Source organism: Mustela nigripes, chromosome 5 (assembly GCF_022355385.1).
Source record: "Mustela nigripes isolate SB6536 chromosome 5, MUSNIG.SB6536, whole genome shotgun sequence".
NCBI lineage: Eukaryota > Metazoa > Chordata > Mammalia > Carnivora > Mustelidae > Mustela > Mustela nigripes.
Window position 1 is genome coordinate 134,836,961 of NC_081561.1, and position 19,604 is coordinate 134,856,564.

The 19,604-nt window shown below is 43.5% G+C and overlaps 1 protein-coding gene and 1 pseudogene across 6 annotated transcripts in view; both read right to left on the reverse strand.

The window, feature by feature from the left end:
• RMND1 (required for meiotic nuclear division 1 homolog) overlaps positions 1 to 19,604 on the reverse strand; it is a 39,535-nt gene that overhangs the window by 10,034 nt on the left and 9,897 nt on the right. For 3 of the 6 annotated variants that reach the window (XM_059401270.1, XM_059401269.1, XM_059401271.1), the window contains 7 exons: positions 19,370 to 19,445; positions 15,374 to 15,413; positions 14,244 to 14,344; positions 11,663 to 11,769; positions 10,546 to 10,610; positions 9,775 to 9,851; positions 7,251 to 7,371 (listed from right to left, as the gene is read on the reverse strand). In XM_059401270.1, coding sequence (XP_059257253.1) covers positions 7,251 to 7,371; positions 9,775 to 9,851; positions 10,546 to 10,610; positions 11,663 to 11,769; positions 14,244 to 14,344; positions 15,374 to 15,413; positions 19,370 to 19,445 — 587 coding nt within the window. Of the gene's footprint in view, positions 1 to 7,250; positions 7,372 to 8,721; positions 8,955 to 9,509; positions 9,649 to 9,774; positions 9,852 to 10,545; positions 10,611 to 11,662; positions 11,770 to 14,243; positions 14,345 to 15,373; positions 15,414 to 19,369; positions 19,446 to 19,604 lie in introns of those variants that run through there. The other 3 variants (XR_009404523.1, XR_009404522.1, XR_009404524.1) reach the window with 3 other exon arrangements.
• On the reverse strand, positions 14,411 to 14,526 carry LOC132018807 (U4 spliceosomal RNA; annotated as a pseudogene).

Sequence of the window (19,604 nt, forward strand, 5' to 3'; positions counted from 1 at the left end):
CTGTGGTACCAAGTTCTAGTCCCACAGGTAATGAAGTTCTAGTGCCTTACGAACCCTTGGCATTAGTCTGTTAATTTCAGCCACTCGAAGGGGAGTGTAGTGAAATCACATTGTAGTTCTAATCGCACTTCCTTGGTGAACAAGGATGTCGAACATCTTTTCATGGTGTTTTGGCCATTTGCATTATTTTCTTTCGCGAGGTGTCTTTTCAAATCTTTTGGCCGCTTATGTATTTTTACTTTAAAGATTTTATTTTATTTATTTGAGAGAGAGTACAAGTAGGGGAAGGGACAAAGGGAGAAGCAGGCTCCCTGCTGAGCAAGGAGCCCAACATGGGGCTCATTCCCAGGACCCTGGGATCATGACCTGCTTAATCTTCTTTTTTTTTAAGATTTTATTTATTTGACACAGAGAGAGAGAGAGAGATCATAAGCAGGCAGAGAGGCAGGCAGAGAGAGAGGAGGAAGCAGGCTCCCTGCGGAGCAGAGAGCCCGATGTGGGGCTCGATCCCAGGACCCTGAGATCATGACCTGAGCCGAAGGCAGAGGCTTTAACCCACTGAGCCACCCAGGCACCCCTGACCTGCTTAATCTTAACCGACTGAGCCACCCAGGCGCCCCAAGCGATTGATCTTTGACCAATATAAATCAGTTCAGTAATGAAGGGATAATATTTTCAACAAATGGTGTTGGAACACTTGGATAGCTGAATTCTATCCTTTACTTCACACCATTTTAAAATGGATCAGAGGGGTGCCTGGGTGGCTCAGTGAGTTAAAGCCTCTGCCTTCAGCTAGGGTCATGATCCCAGAGTCCTGGGATCGAGCCCCACATCTGGCTCTCTGCTCAGCAGGGAGCCTGCTTCCTCCTCTCTCCCTCTCTCTCTCTCTCTGCCTGCCTCTCTGCTTACTTGTGATCTCTGTCAAATAAATAAATAAAATCTTTAAACAAATGGATCAGAGACCTAAATACTGATGTTAACACCTACTGATTGTCTTTTCTCAGTCACTCCCACCAAGTTAGTACCTACTGTTTCACTAAAGCTAAAATTTTAAAACTTCAAGAAGAAAATATAGCAGAAAAGTCTCATGACTTTGAGCCAGGTAAAGATTTTTTAGGACAAAAAAAAAAAAAAAAAAGCATGAACCTTGGAGGAAAGACTTCACAAGTTGAACTTCACCCAAAAGAAAAGCTAATGCTCTTTGAAACAGTGGGGTGCCTGGGTGGCTCAGTCGTTAAGTGTCTGCCTTCCGCTCAGGTCATTATCCCAGGGTCTTGGGATCAAGCCCCACATCAGCCTTCCTGCTCAGCAGCAGGCCTGCTTCTCCCTTTCCCACCCCCCTGCTTGTGTTCCTTCTCCCGCTGTCTCTCTCTCTGTGTCAAATAAATAAAATCTTAAAAAAAAAAAAAGAAGAAGATGAAAAGGCAAGCCACAGTCTGGGACACATTCTCCGTAGACCTCCCTGATGAAGGACTTCCCCAGCATATACGAAGAACTGTTTCTATTCAATGTTTAAGGAACAGCCGATTTTGTTAATGGGCAAAAGAGGGGCGCCTGCCTGGCTCTGCTGGGTAAGCACCTGCCTTCAGCTCAGGTCATGATCCTGGGGTCCTGGGACTGAGCTCCGTGTTGGGGTCCTGGCTCAGCCAGAAGGTTGCGTCTCCCTCTCTCTCTGTCTGCTGCTCCCCCTGCTTGGGCTCTCTGTCCAATAAATAAATAAAATCTTAAAAAAAAAAAAAAAAGTTTTCCTAAGTAATCTGAGGTTTTGATGGTATTATAAATGGCATTTCAAAATTTTCATTTTCCAATTGTTCATTGGTAGTATAAAGAAAAAGAATTATTTTTTATATAGTGTCCTTGGATTTTGCAACTTTGGTAAATTCACTAATTTGTTCTAGTAGCTTTTTGGTAGATGTCTTAGGACATTCTCCATACAAGATCCTGTCGTCTGTGAATAAATTTGGTTTTACTTCTTTTCATAGGAGATGTTCAATCTTGGGGCTATGATAAAACCACCTGGAGGGATTAGTGCCTTGTCTAGCTGGCACTGTATGGGGCTTTCTCCCCGGGTCCAGGGTGCCAAAGACTGGGTTAGTTAGCATCTGATTCCCCAGCTGCTGATGGGTGGTAGCAGTTACATGTCAATCCTTTCATGGAGGGACTCAATCTCAAACTGGCCCGGATACTGAAGACAGAGGGTACTCAGCATAGTACACATGGCAGGGAGGAGCCTACACAGCCCTTTTGTTCTCACCGATGTTTGTCTTCTGTTTGCACTTGATCTTGGCCATGAATTAGCTGACCATCTGGTCGTCAAGGTATTCTTCACACAAGGTGTCCTCACAGTTGTAGACCTGATGCCAGTAACTCCATCTTGTACAGTGAGGACAGACACATCAAGATGGCCACCTTCCAGGGCAAAGATCAGCTCATTTCTTTGGCATCAACCTTCCTGCCCAAGCCAAGTGGCAGTGGCAGTCGGCTTCCTGATGATTCAGAACACGAGACCAGTGATGCTTGCTGGCAGGGCCTTTGGTGGCGGGAAGCAGGGCGTCACTAACCTAACAGCACTGTGAGAACGACGCAGGGCACGGTGCTGACCAAGGAGGCTCCCAAAAATGTTCTCCACCTTTTTCAAAACCTGAAGTCTGCGTTAGGCAGACGCCTAACCAAGACACCACCCAAAGGTCCTCGTCTCTGGGCATTCATACCCTTGTGCAATCCCCTCCCTGACTGTGGGCTGGGCCCAGTGACTTGTTTCTAACAAAAAGAATACAGCGGAAGTGGCAGGCTGTAATTGCTGTGATTAGGTTACAAGATACTGTGGGTCCATCTTGGTGGTGCTCTGCCCGCATTCTCTCACTGCTCAGCCTGATGAAACAAGCTGCCATGCTGTGAGGTCCGGTTCCCCAGAGAAGACTACAGGTCAGGGAGCTGAGGGAGGCCTCTCTGGCCAACAGCTCGGGAGGAACTGAGGCTTTAGCCCATCACCCCGAGAGGAACTGAATCTTGTCAACAACACATGAGTGAACTAGGAAGTTCACCTTCCCAGCTGATGCCTGAGACCACAGAGAGAGAGAGAGAGAGCGCCGGAGGCCCTGGCTGAGCTGGACCCGGGCTCCTGACCCACAGACAGTAAGAAAGCAAGTGCTGTTTTAAGCCACTCAGTTTTGGAACAGTCTGTTTCACAGTGAGAGCTAACAACACAACCACAGGGGGTCCCTCAACTCCGTAGCGTGTTTAGCATCCTTTCTAGAGCCTCTGGAACTTCAGCCCAGTCCACAACCACGCAAGTCCAAGTCCCTTCATGTCTGAGCAGATATCTGGATTATCAAACCCTGTCTAGTTAGTCATTTAATATCTAAACTCATTTTGGAAGCCACTGACATTTGAATCTTTTTTTTTTTTTTAAAGATTTTATTTATTTGTCAGAGACAGAGGGAGAGAGAGTGAGCGAGCACAGGCAGACAGAGAGGCAGGCAGAGGCAGAGGGAGAAGCAGAGGGAGAGCAAGGAGCCCGATGTGGGACTCGATCCCAGGACCCTGGGATCATGACCTAAGTGGAAGGCAGCTGCTTAACCAACTGAGCCACCCAGGCGTCCCTGACATTTGAATCTTAAGAGTATCACTGATCAATCCTCTTGCATCAGCTAAAAGCAGCCCAGTTTAGGATAGGCCTCCTTCCCTGACAGCTGGCAATGACCTCTGCTCTCCTGCGCTGGAAACCGCCCATACAGGCAGTGGCGGTAACAAGGTCAGTGACAACTGCAGCGGGTACCATACAGGTCCGAGACAACTAAGGTGACTTCGATGTTGTTATTCAAGGGGAAATGTCTGGGCTGGAGGAAAATACGTAGATACCAGAGCTGCCTGATCATTCAATGAGCCATGGTGGGCTACTGAAATTGTAAGCCATTTTTTTTTTTAAGATTTTATTTATTTATTTGACAGATATCACAAGCAGATGGAGAGGCAGGCAGAGAGAGAGAGAGAGAGAAGCAGGCTCCCTGCTGAGCAGAGAGCCTGATACAGGACTCGATCCCAGGACCCTGAGATCATGACCTGAGCCGAAGGCAGCGGCTTAACCCACTGAGCCACCCAGGCACCCCTTGTAAGCCATTTTTTAAAAAAGATTTTATTTGTTTGAGAGAGAGTGCACACACTCACCATCTGGGGAAAGGAGACAGCCTCATGCAGGGCTTGATGCCATGACCCTGAGGTCATGACCTGAGCTAAAATCAAGAGCTGGATGCTCAACCAACTGAGCCCTGTAAGTCATTTATTTTTGACGGGGCATGGGATGAATGTGGGGAAGCGGGAGGAAGTAAGACTGGAAAAGAGGAAAGAGCACGAAGGTCCTTGAATCGGAAGCAAAAACACTTGAACATAACCCTTGAGGCAATGAGGCAACCGGAGGGACTAACTTGGGTGGGAGCCACTGAGGAAAGACAATCAGGAGGTGTTAACATCACGATAAATCAGATGCTGAAATGATCTGACCGGAATTCTAAAGCATCATCAAACTGCTTTAATAAGCATATTATGAAAATGCTTGAAACAAATGAAAAGCAAACAAACAAACAAACAAACAAAAACAAACCAAAGTCCCAGCAAAGAGCTAGAAAGCATAAGAAGAATCATGGGAAAATTTTAGAATTTTATCTTTAGACAGATAAAATAAGCAAAATAAAAAACCCAATGATGGGCTCGGCAGCAAAAGAATCTGTAAACTTGAAGACAGAATGAAGGAAGTTATCCCATATGAACACCACAGTGGAAACAGACCACAGAACAAGTGAATAGAGCCTTACGTTACGTGTAAGAAAGGATGTGAGGTTCACATTATCCCATCAGAAACCGAGCAGCCCAGAACTAGATGCCACGGCGTTTTTTGGGTGCTGGAAGAAAACGGTCAGCCCAGAATCCTAGAGCTGCTGGGAAGGAAGAGGAAATCAAGAGAGTCTCAGACAAAAGGACAACTAGGAGACTGTGTTTCTATGGATGTATCCTAAAGGAATAACTCAAGAATGTTCTTGAAAGGGACGCCTGGGTGGCTCAGTTGGTTAAGCAGCTGCCTTCGGCTCAGGTCATGATCCCAGTGTCCTGGGATCGAGTCCCACATCGGGCTCCTTGCTTGGCAGGGAGCCTGCTTCTCCCTCTGCCTCTGCCTCTGCCTGCCTCTCTGTTGCCTATGCTCGCTCGCTCTCTCTCCCTCTATCCCTGACAAATAAATAAATAAAATCTTTAAAAAAAAAAAAAAAAAAAGAATGTTCTTGAAACAGAAAGGAATGAGTAAAAGATATCATGAAACATCATTAAGGAAAAAAGAACAACAATAAAAAAATATAGGTAAAAACAATAGAATTTCCTTCTCCTCTTGAGTTTTCTAAAATTATATTCGATGGTTAAAGCAAAAATTGTAACCGTGATGGAGTTCTCAATGTTTGCAGAGCACTGTAAATAGTGGCGGGTAAAGGCATGTAAAGGGTAACAGATTTTAGTACTTGATTTAACCTGGTAAAATGTCAAAATGAGTAGCCTGTGATCAGCTATGTATGTACAAGAAAATATCTAGGGAAAGCACTAAATATCTATTCAAAGAGGTTTACCAAAGATATACAGATAGATAAATCAAAATGAACTCCAAAAAATGTTTAAGTAATGCACAGGAGGGCAGGGTTGGACACGGACGACAACTTAGATGGATGGCAAGGCCATTATACTCAATGAATGAAAAAAGTCAGTTTTAAAAGTCACACACTGTATGACTGTATGTACAGAGCATTTTATGGAGATGGAGAATAGATTAGTCACTGCCAGGGGTTAAGGATGATGGGGGAGGGGAGGGGAGGTGATTCCAAAGGGGCAGCTCAAGATCTTTGTGGTGACAGAACAGTTCTGCATCTCAACGTAATAAAAGGTCATAGAACTATGTGCACATCATACAACGTCCATTCTGCTTCCTGCCCTACAACGTCCATTGTTTCCCTAACCTCCTATGGTTTACCTCCATCATGACCACCTCCACCCACTTTCATATTCTCTTCATACCTACGTCACTCTTCACAATTTTGCTTTCATGCTTCTAATGAGTGATGGTTCTCACTGGATGGCTTTTTTTTTTTTTTAAGATTTTATTTATTTATTTGACAGAGAGAGATCACAAGCAGGCAGAGAGGCAGGCAGAGAGAGAGGGGGAAGCAGGCTCCCCGTGGAGCAGAGAGCCCAATGTGGGGCTCGATCCCAGGACCCTGGGATCATGACCTGAGCCAAAGGCAGAGGCTTAACCCACTGAGCCACCCAGGCGCCCCTCACTGGATGGCTTCTTGCCACTTACTCTCAACATATCTTAAATTTTGCTCCTCCACTCCCCCGGCCGCACCTGTCTGTTTTGCCACCTTCCTACCTGTCACTCCCAGGCAAACGTCAGTCATCCTTGACTCTTCCCTGTCCTTGACCTCCCATAAGCCAATTGCTTGATCTTAGAGAATTCTTTCTTGAATTCATTTCTATTCTTGCTGCCACCAACATAGTTCCAGGACTTGAACTTGGGTTCAAGTCTTGTTTGAGACTTGACAAGAGCTCGATGAAGGAAGAGTGGGTCTCTAAAACTCTTTTTACCTAGAAACTATCAGAATAATTTTTTTTTAAAGATTTTATTTATTTATTTGACAGGCAGAGATCACAAGTAGGCTGAGAGGCAGGCAGAGAGAGAGAAGGAGGAAGCAGGCTCCCTGCCCAGCAGAGAGCCCAATGCGGGGCTCGATCCCAGGACCCTGGGATCATCACCTGAGCTGAAGGCAGAGGCTTTAACCCACTGAGCCACCCAGGCGCCCCCAGAATATTTTTTTTTTTTTTTAAGATTTTATTTATTTATTTGACAGAGATCACAAGTAGGCAGAGAGGCAGGCAGAGAGAGAGGGGGAAGCAGGCTCCCCGTGGAGCAGAGAGCCCGATGTGGGGCTCGATCCCAGGACCCTGGGATCATGACCTGAGCCAAAGGCAGAGGCTCCAACCCACTGAGCCACCCAGGCGCCCCTCAGAATATCCTTTGATGCCATAAAGAAAAGTGTTGAAAACTGTCTGTACCCAGAAGATGGGGAAGGGGAAATCCAGAGATCAGAATCAAAGTCAAACAAGATATTTCTCCAAAACCAGTTAAACACATTTACTTAAAATTTCTCTTCACATCATTACACAAATTATAAGCAGAGTTGTTATCTTTCTCAGTAAAAGGGCAAAATACGTACCTTAACTCTACGAGTAATGCTAAGGAACTGACAAGTTTTATCATAAAGTTGTTCCAGGTTTTCTCTGTCCCAGTAGAAATCGGGAGTAATCAGGAAGTCTGAACTCAAGTTTATACGGTGTCTTAAAAAAAAAAAAAACAACCAAAAATTATAACTTTTTAAATCTTGAATTAAAAAAATCACAGTCCCTATTTTATTTCCATTTACAAATGATTTTATGAAAACATTTGTTAACGCTCACCTTTGTAGTACTTCTGAGAAATACACAAATAAAAAGACATGAGAATTTCAAAATTTGCAACCAAATTAACTCAATCTTTAACATTAATGTTACTTACAAAGTGTTAGGGAAAAAAAAAACCCGTCTCATTTTGCTTTCAATTTCTGACCATTTTCCTGTTTTCATTAACTTTTACAAATAGACGTTTTTTGATGGGTAGGTAATCATGTGGCTTAAAAATAAAGAGAAGGTAAAGCGACAAATGTCACTCCTGTCCTTATTCCCGGCTTTCCGTTTGTCTCACGCACCACAGGTCCCCACTGTTCGCTTACTGTGTGTGCAGACACTGGACAAGGAAAGACACACACGCATGTACCTTTTTACCTAAGAGCCCTGTGCTTACTTTTAGATGAAAATAAGGCACAGAAGTAAAACATAAACAGTTGTTCACCGTAACAAAGAGATCCCTAGGGAAGAGCCTGGAAAAGAGCAGTCAGCCCTCTTACCCCAAAACAACTTTGGGCCCCGTGAACACTTTACTGTGTCCTTCCAGACCTGTTCTACACATATATTCATGTGTGTGCACACACAACACATATGGGAGGTATGCATATATGGCAGGATAAAGATGAATATTCATTTTTGTCTGTTTACACAAATTGGATCGTACCTACATAATTGGGACTTAATTTCTAAGTCCCACTGTTGCAACTTGCCATGTTATCTATTCGGTTTGCCATGTTCCTTTTAATAACACTCAGGTGCTTTTATGGTAAAGAGAAGAAAACTTAGGATAAGAACAGTAAGACACTATAGAAACTGTTCATAAGCTATACTTAGTCCTAATCTCTGCATTTTGATATGATTATAATCTGCCATTCTGTTGGCATTACCCAGAGAAGAGGCTGGAGACTGTTTCTCCTCCACTTCTTGGAGAGCTCAAGGCTTCAGATGAGCTGCAGGGCGCTCCCGGGGAATAGGTTTTTACTTTGTTGGCAACCTGAATCAGGCCCCTGGCCTATGAGGAATGCACAGGTAAAGAAATCCCGGACCACTTCTCTCCGGGCCAGTCTCTAAGGGGAATGTGGGACAACCACTCTCAAACTATCTACAGCGATCCCTAGTAGCTTGTGCCACACACTTGGAGGGACAAGACGCTGAACGATCCTGTCCTGTGAAATTGTGCCAAGATTCGGGATGTTTCATCCCATAAATCCTGGGAAAATGACAAAAATGAAAGAAACTGAACACCTTTCCAGAAACTTCTTTAAAATGACACAGCGATGTACTTCGTCAGTCTTAAGACACCGTTCCTTCCCGTCTCTGAAAATGGCCGGCATGATGTCGCACCGGTGGCGGCTGTCACTTAGTTGTCATTCCCCTCCTCTCCCTCTTGCTTTCCTTTTCTGTGCGCCCAAGACGGAATGGGATGGCATGCACACCCGACAAAGCTCAAGGAGTTATTTCAGTGTAAGAGGTTCATTCTGTGATAAAAGAGCACTGTCTCAGAGCTCCACTGGCAGCATCCGTCTCTGCTGTGGCTTCTTACAGTGTGTCTCCGAGTGGACGACACACGGTATGCAACATTTCCGTAGCACTGGTTTCCACTTAGCAATATCATGCAGTATATATATATATACACATAAATATATATATATATACAGTTTTTATTTTAATTCCGATGTAGTTTACGTGTTATATTAGTTCTACTAGGTTACGATACGGTGATTCATCAATTAGATACACTGCTCAGTGCTCGTTAGGATAAGTACTCTCAATACCCTTCTCCTACTAACACAACCCCCCACACCCGCCAAACCATCTGCATCTGCTCTCTACAGCTAACAGTCTGTCTTTTTGGTTTGTCTCTTTTTCCTTTGCTGTTTTGTTTCGTAAATGCCACCTACGAATGAAATCACACGGTATTTGTCTTTCTCTGACTGGCTTATTTCGCTGAGTAGTACATTCTCCAGATGTGAGGAGATCTTTTTACCAAGAATTCCCATTACCCAAATTCTAGAATATATCTTTCTACCTACCAAGAACATCTACTGGGCTCCCTTATGTAGGTTTAACGTAGATTAGTTATGATCTCTGGGCGCACACAGAATGTCTTGCAGTGCAGTCCTAGTACAGCCCAAGTTCTTCTAACGGGATTGAGCTCCCAGGGCTCCATGTCTGTGAGGCGAGAGAGACCGCCCTTCCCATCAAGGCCCACGTTGGCTTTTTACTAGACAAGGACAGCAACATCTTCTTCACACTGTTACATACATACGTTAATCTTATTTACAGAGAACATTCTACCTCAGGGCAAAGAGTTCACCCATTTTCTGCATCACTTCTTCATGAGATAGTTTCACTTTCTTCCCAGCTTTTAAAGCCTATTTGGGAGGGAAAAAACACAGACATACATACATGTGTCCACACAAACGTATCTCCGACAAGTAACAGGACCATAAAGCACATTCTAGAGCAGATGTAAACAACACCTTGGATGATGTCTCAGTCTCTCTCTTCAAAATGTCAACATCTTAATGGATAGAAATTCTATATTCCCTTGTTGCATTTCCCTTCTCAATGGCATTTTCTAGGATCTACAGTCCTAATCTCTTATTGAAAAAACAGGGCCTCTTTTCCCAAGTATAATTCTGTGATTTTTTCACAGTAAAAACAAAATTACAGTCAACAATAAGTTTTGGTGCATTCTGATAGAATTATTACTTTTCAAGCCACCATTTGTCTCATGATTTGGCAAAATAGTTTTCAGTCAAGAACACTGGTCATAATCCTCTTCCTTAGAGAGGAAACAGCTCACTTTTTAAAAAAGGTTAGTTATATTAAAAATACTACACCATCAGAAGAAATTAATTAGAATTCTAAGTTTTCAAAAGTAAAAAAATATATATATAAAATTTTTTATTTTAGGTATAATGAATGTTCTGTTTTTGCTTAAATTCAGTACAGCTTCTCTAGCATTTATTACTTACTTCTAAGTATATTGTTAGGGTGGGAAATTTGTATTTCTCCCAAATAGAAACCAACCCTTGAAAACAAGCATAAAATTGGTATAATTACCTCTGGAATTGACTGAATAGACTCAACAAATTTATCCAGTGATGCCTCCCAAATAGCCAGTTTCACTGGGGGGAAAAAAAAAGGAGTAACAATGGAACATTTTTCATCCTCATAGTCATGTTTATACAGAATGCACAATTACTTGCCCGGTACCTTCACCACCATTTCAGTAAGAGTTTAAGGAGCAAATGTGTTAACAATGTGCAACTGAAACCTGAGAATAGCTCGTTCTCATGATCAAGTTCAGCACTGGAAGTGAAAAAGAGGGAGGAAAAAGTACACATCCAAGCCCAGCTGGCAGACTGCAACGACACTGGGTCGAATTCCTAATTTTCTACCACTGCATCTCAGAAAGCCAGCGAGCACCAGGTACACCCCGAAGGGAAGCGTGGCTTGTCGAGGGCGCAGGAACCAGGCCTTCCCTGCCTTCCCTCCTACTTCTTACATTCCTCGGGGCTGTGCGCGTGGCTCACGAGCCCCCCAAAGCCTCCCGGGCAGGCCACATCCGCCACACAATTCTTAGAGAAGGTCTGAAGTATTTTTTTTTTTAAAGGTTTTATTTATTTATTTGAGAGAAAGTACAAGTTGGGGAGAGAAGCAGAGGGAGAGGGAGAAGCAGACTCCCGGCTGAGCAGGGAGCCCGATGCAGGACTGGATCCCAGGACCCTGAGATCATGACCTGAGCCAAAGGCAGAGGCTTAACTGACTGAGCTCCCCAGGCACCCTGAATGTCTGGAGTTCTATTTAGCACACGGATCTCTGTCCCATTGCTGCGAGGAACCGGGGTACACTTTTACCCAGAGGCCTGCATCCAGTCACACTGGGCTTCCTCTGCCTGGATTAGAGACGACCTGAGAGCCACCACCATGCAGAAGACAGGAAAACAAAGGGGATAATACTACAAAAATTTCTGGAGAGGGAAAGCTTTACTGATACAGTTAATAAAGAATGAATACCTTCGCACAGACACTCTATTCTGTTTTTTCTTTTGCAAAGCAATGTTAAGGCTTTGCTGAATAATCTGTGAAAACATGCCTAACTCTTTACTGAACGCTTAAACTTCCCTGATGAAATGAAAACCATGTAACTCTTTCTCTGACAAGTAGCATTAACTTACCTGAAAGACAAAGAGCATTCGAGAAAGCAAATTTCTCTAGAATGGCGTCATCTATATCTAGCTCTGAATTTAATCTGATTTCCCCTCTGTGAAGTTTCGACTGTCCCCTGTGAAAAGGAGAAAAAAAAATTATCTTCTAAATCTTAAAAAGCACTTTTTCTTTAAAAATTTTTTTTTCTTTTGAAGTAGTAGCCTTATACTCTTTCTAGAGGTCATTTGGCAATTTGTACCAAGACTCTCCTAAATGTTCTTATACCCTTTGATCTGAATAATGCCACTTCTAGGAATTTATCCTAAGGAAATAATCAAAGGTGCAAAGAAAGATCTGTGCAGGAAAACTTTTTTTATGGTGAACTAACAGTAAAAAATCAAGAAACTAGACGTTCAGTAGGAGAATGGTTCATTTATAGGAAATCCACACAGCAAAAATTGACAAGTGTGTTTTAATATTTTGTAGAAAGGGAAAATGATCCCAGTTAATTGCTAATGGATGGTGAAAATAAATATAATATATATAATGGTTAATATAATATATTCCTATTGTCGATGGTGGATAATATAATAATGGTGAATATAAAGCTATCTACACAGTCACCTACAGTCACACTGTCCTCTAAACTCACACTGTCATCTACAGTCACATTGTCATCTACAGTCACGCTGTCATCTACAGTCACACCGATGCAGTGGGAACCGGGAGGGAGACGGGAAGCGGTGAACAGTGAGGGGCACATGTGAGGCCTTTGCTAGGACTGGGAGAGAGGGAATGGGAGGGAACTTGGGGACAGAAACGTCACAAGCAAACAGGCAACATACAGGGTAAACCATCACAGAAGATGTGAGGCAAGAGATGGGCAAAGCTATGGACCCAGTGGGAGGCTGCGAGGCAGAATGCTGACACCCTCATGTGGAAGGAAAAAGAAAAGACCGGACAGCAGAGGTGCCAGATGCTTTAATGACGGAGCTGTTGGCCACAGAGCCGCCTGAGGCAGCAAGAGCCAGGATCCCCGGCAAGACTGATGTGTCAGCCACGGTGCTGCAGCTGGGCTGGGCTTGCTTGCTTTCTTTCTTTCTTTTTAAGATTTTATTTATTTATTTGACAGCAGGCACAAGCAGGCAGAGAGGCAGGCAGAGAGGGGTAAGCAGGCTCCCTGCTGAGCAGAGAGCCCGATGCGGGGCTTGATCCCAGGACCCTGAGATCATGACCCGAGTCGAAGGCAGAGGCTTAACCCACTGAGCCACCCAGGCACCCCTGGGATGGGCTTTCTGATGAAGCCAAACATGGGATCTGGGAGCCAAAGACACCCCAGCTAGGGACTTTACTCCTCCAGAGACTGTAAGGTACTGGGTGAGCGTGCGTGTGTGCGTGTCTGTGGGTGTCTAGCATCAGTCTGCTCTGGAAATAGAGCACAGAAAGGAGGTTCATGGGAAGCAGAGCCACAAGGTTGAGTGCTTAATAAAAAAAATTAATAAAACTCCACCAGCTCTTCTTCTGTTGTGTCTCTCAGGTTCACGTCTTCACTTTCAAGTGCATATCCACTCTGGGCCCAGGCCCTCACCCCTGGTCAGGTACCCTTAGGTAGGACGAAATATCTCTGAACCTTGTCCGAAAAGCTGGTTCACGCCATTTGTAGGGTTATTTTGTCAGGACCAGATAAAAGGATGCCTGGAAAGTACCTGGAACAGTACCCGGCACAAGGCAAGTACTGTATCTTTGTTGGCTCGTAGTCGTTAGCTCTGACCTCATCTCGTCTTTCTACAGCTGGCGTCTCTTCCAAATTTTCCTCAAGTTCTGCTTCCAACCCTTCCTTTAATAGAAAGAATTCTTTTTCTCGTATTCCACTAGCCAGGTAACTCCCTGAGGAAAAGGGCCTCTTGATCTTGTTTGCACTGCCGTCTGTCTCCATCTTCCCCTGCTCGCTGAGACAAGAAAATCAGCCGGGGCTGCCCACCCACACGTCTTCCCTGGGGATGCTATGTCGGGCCCCCACTTCCTGCGGGCCCCCCATTTCTACCAGTGGTTCTCTTACATCTCACCCACACTCAAAACCAATAGGGGGAAAATGGGCTTATGAGAAACCTTTACTAGAATAACTTGATAGGTTCATTCTGATGAAGGCACAGCATTTACTGGTTTAGACTGCTTAGTTAGAACACTTACCATTTTGGGGTTATATATCGATTTATTGTAATTTATGGGTAGCCTGACAAGTCCAAACCATTATGTTTACCTACTAACACGTATTATATTGTTTAGGCTTTATATCTGCACCAATAACTTTTAAAAAAGATGTTATTTATTTGAAAGAGCAAGAGGGATCACAAGAACGCAGAGAGGCAGGTGGGGGCAGGTGGGGGGGGGGGAAGCAGGCTCCCTGCTGAGCAGACAGCCCGATGCAGGGCTCGATCCCAGGACCCTGAGATCATGTCCTGAGCTGAAGGCAGAGGCTTAACCCACTGAGCCATCCAGGTACCCCTGCACCAATAACTTCTGTCTTAAAATTAGTTTCCAAGTGCCCAAGCTGTTTATTGCCTTCACTGCTTGCGGCTCTTTTTGCAAACTTGATAAAATGCTGCTTACTCTGTTTTTATGTAGTTAAGCTCTTCGTTTTCCCAGTGCACCAGAGCGATTTCATAGGGCTGGATTTCATGCTTTTCTAAGACCCGCATCACGTGTTTCATCTGGAAAAGAAGCAAGAACCCAGAATTGCACTGACTCTCTCAGTACAAAACTATGGTTCAGGGTTAACGCGTTTAGCATTTTTCATTACATTTGCTGATGTTTCTTCTGTTTAGTTTTTAATTAGCAATACTCGTGCCTTGGAGAAACCTCACTGGCTATGATCCTGCCAATGTGCAAAGCTCTTCTGCTTAATTTTGAAGGAAAAGGCAAATTCTTTGTGAGAGTAAACTCAGCAGGAGATTACATAGTTTTTATATTTAGGAAACAGAGAGTGGCATAAAGAAGAAAATTAAAATGACCCTAATTCCACAACCCAAAGAAAACCAACTAGTTTAACATTATGGTTTGTAGCCTTTAAATCTTTTAAAAATATGTAAGCTACAAAACTGTAAAAAATTTAAACAATATCAAGGTACAGAAAGTGATAGTCTCTGCTCTGAGTTCTTTTTTTAAAAAGATTTTACTGGGACGCCTGGGTGGCTCAGTTGGTTGGGCGGCTGCCTTCGGCTCAGGTCATGATCCCAGCGTCCTGGGATCGAGTCCCGCATCGGGCTCCTTGCTCGGCAGGGAGCCTGCTTCTCCCTCTGCCTCTGTCTGCCACTCTGCCTGCCTGCGCTCGCTCTCTCTCCCTCTCTCTCTCTGACAAATAAATAAAATCTTTAAAAAAAAAAAAAAAGATTTTACTTATTTATTTGAGAGACAGCGTGTGCACAGGTGAGCACACAAGTGGGGGAAGGGACAGACGGGGGGGAAGGAGAAGCAGACTCCCCACTGAGCTTGGATCCCAGGACTCCAGGATCATGACCTGAACGGAGGGTAGACGCTTGACGGGCTGAGCCATGCAGGACCCCCAAACACAATCGTTATAAAAGGCAAAAGTGCTAGGATAAATACCATGTAACACAGAGCGAGTAAGTTGTGGATTATCTGTTAATTTATCTTCCATGACTCAGATTATTGAGGGATAATTACTACTTTTTTTCTCAGAAAACTAGATTTTTACACTTTTATACTTTATATATACTTACAGTTTTATCTTTCACATTCCAGAACACAGCAGCTCCTTCTCTGATTTAAAAGAATAAAAGAACCAACAAAGTTAATACCAGAATATATTCTTTAGGGCTATACATAAAGTCATGCTTAAGTAACTTCTAGGAGAGATCCAGAAGGCGATTTTTTAAAAAAATGTGATTTATTACTTATTTGACATTATGGTTCCTAGACGGAGTTGTGAAAACAAGAACTATTACTGAACTCTCGATAAAACCTGAGCTCCCCCAAGTTCATGATTTCTCACATGGCTTGCAGAATAAATATTATTGTAATGCTATATAACTTCATGTATCTAGACTGTTTCATATCTGGTTCAATTCTGATGTACAGAGTAAGGAAAATGCGGGGACCCGTCTTAGCTCTCATTAAGAATCTATAGCAGATTCTGCTACAGGAAACGAATAAAGGATCATGCTTTTAATAGTTATGGAATAAAAAGACTGAGATAAATTAAAGCCAAAGATGGCTAAAAGCACCCAGGGAATAATGCTGCCCATCCCTACAGTGCTTGGAGCAGTACGATGAAGCCACAGGAGGGCCCTGAATCTAGTTCTGGCTTTGAAAAAATGTGAGGTCTAAAAACCATAGATGAACTTGCTTTGATATTCTCAAGTTTGACATGCTGTGCAGTTTTTAATGGTAAATTAAAAAACAAAACAAACAAACAAACACGAGAAAGAGGGAGAAATTATGGCTCTGGGTTATTGCACCAGAGGAAAGAAAGGTAGAAATGAAGAAGAGGTAAAAATTCAGTAGTCCCTATGGTTCTTCAAATGTGTCTTAAGCACTGTGCTCGTTAGCATACGTGTGGGTCAGCACTTTGCATTGGATACAAGATGAGTTTGGTCTCGTTCTCTCGAGGAACTCCTGGTTTAGAAAAGACTGATGACAGACACACCCGCAACTGCAGGTGCAGAGTGGTGACAACTTAGAGAATTACGCAGTATGTACTCTGGAATGTCCCTGGGAGGACCTGCGTTCCCATAGGACACGTAGCGCTAGGCCAAAGGAGAAAAAGCGAGGTGGCAGCACGGCAGAGGGAACGCAGTGGGCTCGGGGAGGAGGGGTGAGCGAGCACGGCGCATCTCGGACTAAACAGCTCGTTGTCTGCAAGGCTGTGGATGTGAGCAAGCAGCAGGCGGTCAGGCCAGAGAGGCAGCGACATGGAGTTTGGTCAGGTTCCACGGAACCTGAAGCCGGAGGGCGTAGGGATCAGAAGTGCCTGCTGAGCACGGCTCCTGTCTGTGTCGGCCAGACAGACTGGCAGTGGCGAGAAGAGAGGCGAGGGGACCGGCAGCCGGCTGCGGGAACCCACCGGTGTAGGGTCTAGGTGGTCGGGGTTGGTATCCACAGCCATGCAAGAGGAGTAATTAGTTCAGAGGGTCCCTTGTGGGCAGACGAGAGATCTTGGGATCATGCCCCCTCCGTTCAGGAAGCTGTGCCATGCGCTGGGGCACTTGGAGGCCATGGGGGCTCGGAGCCCTTGAATGGGCCTGGTCCACACCAAGTGACACTAGTGACATAAGCCACACAGTGGGTTTTGAAGACTTGGTGTGAAAAGAAGAGTGGAAAAATCTCATTAATTATTGACTGATTATATGTTGAAGTGATAGCCTTGCAGATATGTTGGGTTAAATAAAACACATTATTAAAATCCGTTTCAGGTGACACATATTATTAGTGGGGTTCAATTTAAATCTTTTTTTTTTTTTTAACTTTTAAAAATGTGGCTACTAGAAAATGTATCTTTACATACGGGCCTTGCATTATATTTCTACTGGATGCTCTCCTAGTTTTCATCTAGAGGCCCACAGAAATTCAAATTCCTCCAAACCGAAGGGGACGCTATTCTACTTGGGCCAAGTGTTGAGCTCTCGATTATCTCCAAAGTTCTGTCAAAAGGAAGGTAAGGCATTGAAAGGAACCAAGCTGGAGCTTCCAGGAATCATCAACCATAGACACTGATATCAAAAGATTTTTATCAAAGTTGGGGTTCTTACAAACACTCTATGTGTTTCTGTTCTGTCATAGAACAATCCCATGACTATGGACACTTCCCTTAGTCTCTCTCCCCCTGAGTTTCCCCAGCTGCAAAAAGGGAATAATAGGCCTCCTGAAGAGCTGTGACGATAACATGAAATTATTTTAAGTGGTTTCTATTATCATAACCATTCTCAGGGTTCCAGTCTGATGTCTCTGGAGAGGTAAGGTGGTGTAAAACTTAAAGCAAAAGAGTTACAGAAGGAAAAAAATAAATAAAGGAAGAAGAGATAACAGGATGGGAGCACGAGTCTGGTGGGGAGTCCTGAAGATGAATGGAAAAGTAGGATGCTATACATACTCTCAGAATCAAGAATCTGGATTGATAAATGAAGGACAAGCCATGGAAAAATTATTTGTTTTCAAAATTATTTGTGTTATCAGGATTGACTAGAAAATTCCTAAAACTGATGAAGCCTCCTAGATCAAATAAGTATCAAAGGAGAAATTTAAATCACAAGTATATTTGGACACATTTACTATTAAGGGAGGAGGTACTCTTCAAATTTAAGGACCATGTTATCGGGACAGCAACATGCAGAAGAATGAAATTGGACCACTTTCTTATACCACACACAAAAATTAATTCAAAATGGATGAAAGACCTATTTGTGAGATAGGAAATTATCAAAATGCTAGAGGAGAACACAGGCAGCAATCTCTTGGACTTAGGCTGTAGCAACTTCTTACGAGACATGTTACCGGAGGCACGGGGAACAAAAGTAAAAATAAACCATTGGGATTTCATCCAGGTAAAAAGCTTCTGTACAGTGAAGGAAACAGTCAACAAAACTAACGCAGCCTACAAAATGGGAGCAGATATTTGCAAACGACTTATCAGAAAAAGGGCTAGTATCCAAATCTACGAAGAACTTACCAACCTCAACACCCGAAAAACGAATCCAGTTAAGAAATGGATGAAAGACATGAAAAGACTTTTCTCCAAAGAATACACACAGAGGGAAAACAGGCATATGAAAGGATGCTCGATGTCACGCGGCAGCAGAGAAATGCAAGTCGAAATCATGATGAGATGCCACCTCATACCTGTCAGAATGGATAAAATTAGCAACACAGAAAACAGCAGATGTTGGTGAGGTTGTGGAGACAGAGGAACCATCTTGTTGGGGGGAATGCAAGCTCGTATACAGCCACTCTAGAAAACAGTATGAAGTTTCCTCAAAAAGTTGAAAACAGAACTACCCCATGATCCAGCAACTGCACTACTGGGGATTTACCCAAAGGACGCAAAAATACTGATCTGAAGGGCCACATGCACCCTGATGTTTATAGCAGCATTACCAACAATAGCCAAACTGTGGAAAGAGCCCAGAGGTCCATCGACAGACGAGTGGATAAAGAAGTGCTATATAATGGAATGTTACTCAGCCACCGAAAGAATTAAATCCTGCCATTTTCATCGACATGGATGGAGCCTGAGTACATAATGCTACGTGAAATAAGTCAAAGAAAGACAAATACTATATGATCTCACTCACATGTGGAATTTAAGAAATAAAACAGATGAACATATGGGAACAGGGGAAAAGAGAGAGAGAGAGATGGCAACAAACCATGGGAGACACTTAACAATAGAGAACAGAGGGTTGATGGGAAGTGGGTTGGGGGATGGGCTAGACGGGTAATGGGTATTAAGGAAGGGCATGTGTTACGAGGAGCACTGGGTGTTTTATAAATAAGGGAGGAATCACCAAATTCTACTCCTAAAATCAATTATTACACTATATGTTACTAACTAGAATTTGAATAAAAAATTGAAAAAGAAAGAAAATTACAATGTAGAAAAGGTATAAAATGCAGAGAGATAAAAATAAACTATCTGTGGTTCTTACCACTTGGAGGAAAAAAAAAGACCACGTTATCTGACCACAGGCCCATTTCCCAGAAGGGCTGCCCACTTGTCTTACCTGAAGAAGAATATTGTTCCAGGATCACCTTCTTTAGCAGAGTGTTCCACACCCATCACCAAAATGTTTGCTGCATCTGTGATTTGAAATTGAGGCATGAAAAACTACCACCATATAGTGACTCAAGGTTTACGAGTCACCTATGAACTTTTATTGAAGTCCTTACGATCAACCCATCGTAGATCAATAAGTGCTCTGTAACATTCTGTCCATTTTTAGGTTTCTGAAAGTATTC